Below are 3,992 nucleotides of genomic sequence, written 5' to 3' on the forward strand. Positions count from 1 at the left end.
TAAACAGAATATTTCTACATTGTAAAGGAGTCAGGTTAAGAAGCAGCAGAGTTTTCATTGATAAGCAGTGATGTACAACGGTAGTTATTCACAGGCCAATTTTGGCTTGGCTGCTAAGAAGATACACAAGTCTAAAGGCAAGAGCTGCGCTTACTACATGAGAATTGTCTTCTTTTTTTCCTCGCTCATCCAGTCTTTGATCATTGCGAGTTTGGTGCTCTTTCTGGTGTACGGACAACCCGAGCACACTGTGGAGGAGAAGAGGCTGCAAGAGTTGGACCAAACTGTTGGCAAACTCACCATGGAAAATTACGTTCTCCGTGAGAAGGAAAAGAACCTGACGAAACACTTAAACATCACTCTTACTGCCAAGAAGGCCAATGACAAAGATCTGTTTGAATTACGCAGACTGGCAAATATTTCATCTGCAACAATAAGGAGCATACAAATAAAAGCGGTGAGAATCAGATTTTTCATCATACTGCATTGAATTTTTATTGATAACAAAGTTTAATACAAAAGGGCACGTATTGGTTTTATTTCTGTATGACGTTGTTTCTACAGACAAAGACGTCTGCAATGCAAAGAAAATCAGTATAGGTTCTATTGATAACTGGTGTAGACTTTTTGAAGTAATGCAGTTTTTTATACTGCAAAATGTCAGACTGAACCAAGAGATTAAATGTTATATCCAAGTTGGAAACCACTCATGTAAAGTATTAAAATACCCCAAACCAGTCCTATAAAACTTTTTTCTGTACTCGGCATTTACAGTCTCAGTGTGAGATGGAGAAAAGAATACCTCAAGCATCTCGCTCATTTACTCCTACATTCTGTCCGGATCCAAATGGTGAGATGGTTCTTTAGAAAGTTATTAAATTATTATTTTTATTTAGTTTGCAGTCTTATATAAAGTTAAATGAATTTCTTGAATAAAATACATGTATTAATAATAGAGACATTTTACTTTGTCTAGAAAGGAACAAACAATTGGGACTTATGCTACAGCAGTCAGAAGAAATGCTAAAGCTGGTCAAAGCCAACTTCACTCAGAAGATGGACTACATGAAAACCGAGTTAGAAAACTCCAACAAAGACAAGGATCAGTATCATCTAGACGCGATTGAACTGAGACGAGACAAGGCTTATCTTCAAGAGGAGCTCGACCTGTATCAAAAGAAGTGCAAAGAGGATTTTGTCGCATCTTTACAAGGAATCCCCAATGTCACCAAAGAATTTCTCAAAAGAATCGACGACCTGTTTTCAAAACACATTTCTTTCCAGCTAACCTGTGATAAGCAAAAAAATCAGCTCGAAAACATCCGCGAAAACTGTAGCAGCCTTTCAAGAGAAGTTGAAAACAAGCTCCAGTCGTATCTGGACGTAGTGGGGAACCAGTTCACCAGAATTAACAATGAGAACTCCAAATACGTGACACAGAACAGACGTTTCCGAGAGGATGCTGACTGGTGCAATCAGAATCGCAGTGCGATGGTTCGAGAGAATCGCAGGGTTCTTGAGCAGATTCAGCTAAAGCATGATCAAGACACTAAGCAAATGCTGCTGGAGAGTAAGAAATTAAAAGGAGATAACCGGTTGAAAGAAGATTTGCTGTCTGTGAAAGAAAAAGAAATTAAAATGCTTACGGATATTGTTAACACTCTCAATACCTCACTTGCCAGCTGTAAGGTGAAATTGGTTTTTAGTTTATACTATATAGACAAGTTGTAAAAGCTTTACTTTTTGTTAAAAGTTAAAATAAGTAGATTGAAATAATTTCACATTTTCTCTTTTGAAGATACTTAAAAATGAGAAATTATTTATTTGTAAACATAACTGTCTATGTCTGTAATGTATTTATTTTCTCCAAACTTTTTCAGCCACCAATGAGAACTTCATTTGGGCCTAACCCCTTCGGTATGCCAAACATACCAAGTGCTGGTGGATCCGCTCCAAGTTCAACTGGACTGAGCAGACTCGGTGTAGGGTGGCCAGCAACTGGCTCCACAGGGTCAGGATTTCCTAGTAATTTTGGTGCTGGGTCTAGCATGAGTTGGGGCAGTTTAGGATCATTTGGCACATCTCAGAGTGGGCCAGGATCAAGTAGAACAGGTATAAGCCAGACAGGGACAAGTAATTTGAGTGGATTTGGAACAGGATTAACAGGAATTGGTAGTGGATCAATTGCAACCTCAACTGGCAGTATAGGATCAGATGGAACTGGATCAAAAGCATTCAACAGCGCTGCATCAAGTGGAGCTGGGGTGAGCAAACCAGGGGCAACAGGTGTGGGTTTTGGCTCAGTGGGGTCTAACACACCTGGATTTGGGATGAGTGTTGGCGGAGGAAGAACAAGTGGGAGTGACAGTGCACTGTTAAACCAAGGTAAACCAGTAGAAGGTGATATAAGTTTGCACTTACCAACATAAACTGCAATCAGTGCATGAATATATAAAATATTTTTTCGTATTTTTGGTAATTATTTCTTGTATTTGGTTTACAGCACAGATAAGCAACCATCTGCGGGAGCTGCATCGCTATTCAGTTCCATCTTAGGAGAGTTTAAATCATCTATATAAAGACTGATGTAAGAATTGTTTGAAAATCTCAATGTACTCACCCTGCAAGTCTTTAATGTTAGTATTGTAATGTAATGTAAGTATTTACTCATTTTCAACATGAACATTATTAATTGTTATTATTAATCATATATTGATAGATAGAGTGGATTTTTGTGCGTTGAAATCATCTATGCTTGTATATATTTTGAAAGATATTTATCGAAAAAAGAACTGAAATGACAAGTTACCTGTACAATTGGCAATTGTCTTTTAGGCAGTATTTTAGTGTAAAGTAAAATATTTTTATACTGTATGTCCCTCATTATACCTGAATATCAAATAAAAGTGAAATATACCATATTTCATTTCTTTAGTTTTTGTTTTTAATAAAATTAATAAATTCAAATATATTCTGCAGAATAAAAGTTTCATAATATATAAGTTTCATATTTCATGCAGAATATAGGTCAAGTTAGTAAAGCACCCAGCTACCTTGTAATCCTGTCAACCAACACTTTGAAATTAAAAATACAAAGTTTGCTACAAATAAAAATAAACATGCAATGAATATAGCATGGATATGTTGAAATGTAACATATACATCTACATACCTTTAGTTAAAATTACATCTACATTGTTATAATTGTGGAAACAATACAGAAAAACACAATGTCTCCAAACATCACGGTGTATGATACTTAAACGGAAAAATGTTCAGTATACAGTATACTTGGTCTTGCAAGTATCAATTACATTTTCAATAGGCTCATCTAACATACGCTTAAAATAGCTCTGGCTAACCTGCAGACTTTTGTCATTGTTTTGCGTCAATGGGAAGCACTATTTAAAACAGGACTACTCTCCAACCAAAGCAAATCCATGTAAGTGTCAAGCTAAGCTATCATTCAAACATTGTACAGAAAGCTGAGACTAAGGGTTAACATTAGTGCACTGATGAAAAATTATATACTGTATAGTAGTAACCTCGAGATGGATCCATAAAATGTGGTGATTTCACTAACAATTGAATGTTGTTAATATTAGTGTGGCACTGGCATAATGTAAAACAATTAAACGGTTTCCCATGTCAACAAGCATCCTGTCACCAAGAATGCCAAATGTGGATCAGACAAAAGCATAGGAAAAAAAGTTAAGCAGAGACACAGGGCGCCAATTAATATGTAGATGCGTCACAGATGCCTGCTCTCCAGTTTAAAGGATATCCTTTGTTTGACACAAGTGATTTTCCACTTACAGTAAGACATCTGATCTCCTGTTCTCAAAGCGGGTAGACTGAGTACTTGGTGGCTCTGACGTCCAGGACCTTGACCACAAGAAAGATCACAAGATACAAAGCCATCTACAGAAAACAATGCAATACTGTCGTATGTTGATGTGGAATGTTAGTGCCAGAGGCTTTGGTGTTTCTGA

The 3,992-nt window shown here is 36.7% G+C and overlaps 1 protein-coding gene across 1 annotated transcript; it reads left to right on the plus strand.

Moving 5' to 3' along the window:
- plvapa (plasmalemma vesicle associated protein a) lies at positions 1-2,913 on the plus strand. Its single transcript, XM_057334397.1, has 5 exons — positions 1-457; positions 775-850; positions 977-1,689; positions 1,881-2,385; positions 2,504-2,913. The coding sequence occupies exons 1-5, from the start codon at positions 71-73 to the stop codon at positions 2,554-2,556; spliced, it is 1,734 nt and encodes a 577-aa protein (XP_057190380.1). The 5' UTR covers positions 1-70; the 3' UTR covers positions 2,557-2,913.
- The last annotated feature ends 1,079 nt before the right edge of the window (positions 2,914-3,992 follow it).

Source organism: Triplophysa rosa, linkage group LG5, assembly GCF_024868665.1.
Source record: "Triplophysa rosa linkage group LG5, Trosa_1v2, whole genome shotgun sequence".
In the NCBI taxonomy this organism is placed as follows: Eukaryota; Metazoa; Chordata; class Actinopteri; order Cypriniformes; family Nemacheilidae; genus Triplophysa; species Triplophysa rosa.

What these genes read in the sequence shown, in the direction of transcription:
- plvapa (XM_057334397.1), top strand. Translation starts at nt 71, where the DNA reads ATGTACAACGGTAGTTATTCACAGGCCAATTTTGGCTTGGCTGCTAAG. An exon ending in GGAGCATACAAATAAAAGCG is followed by an intron (nt 458 to 774) that starts GTGAGAATCAGA and finishes CGGCATTTACAG; the next exon opens with TCTCAGTGTGAGATGGAGAA. An exon ending in CCTCACTTGCCAGCTGTAAG is followed by an intron (nt 1,690 to 1,880) that starts GTGAAATTGGTT and finishes AAACTTTTTCAG; the next exon opens with CCACCAATGAGAACTTCATT.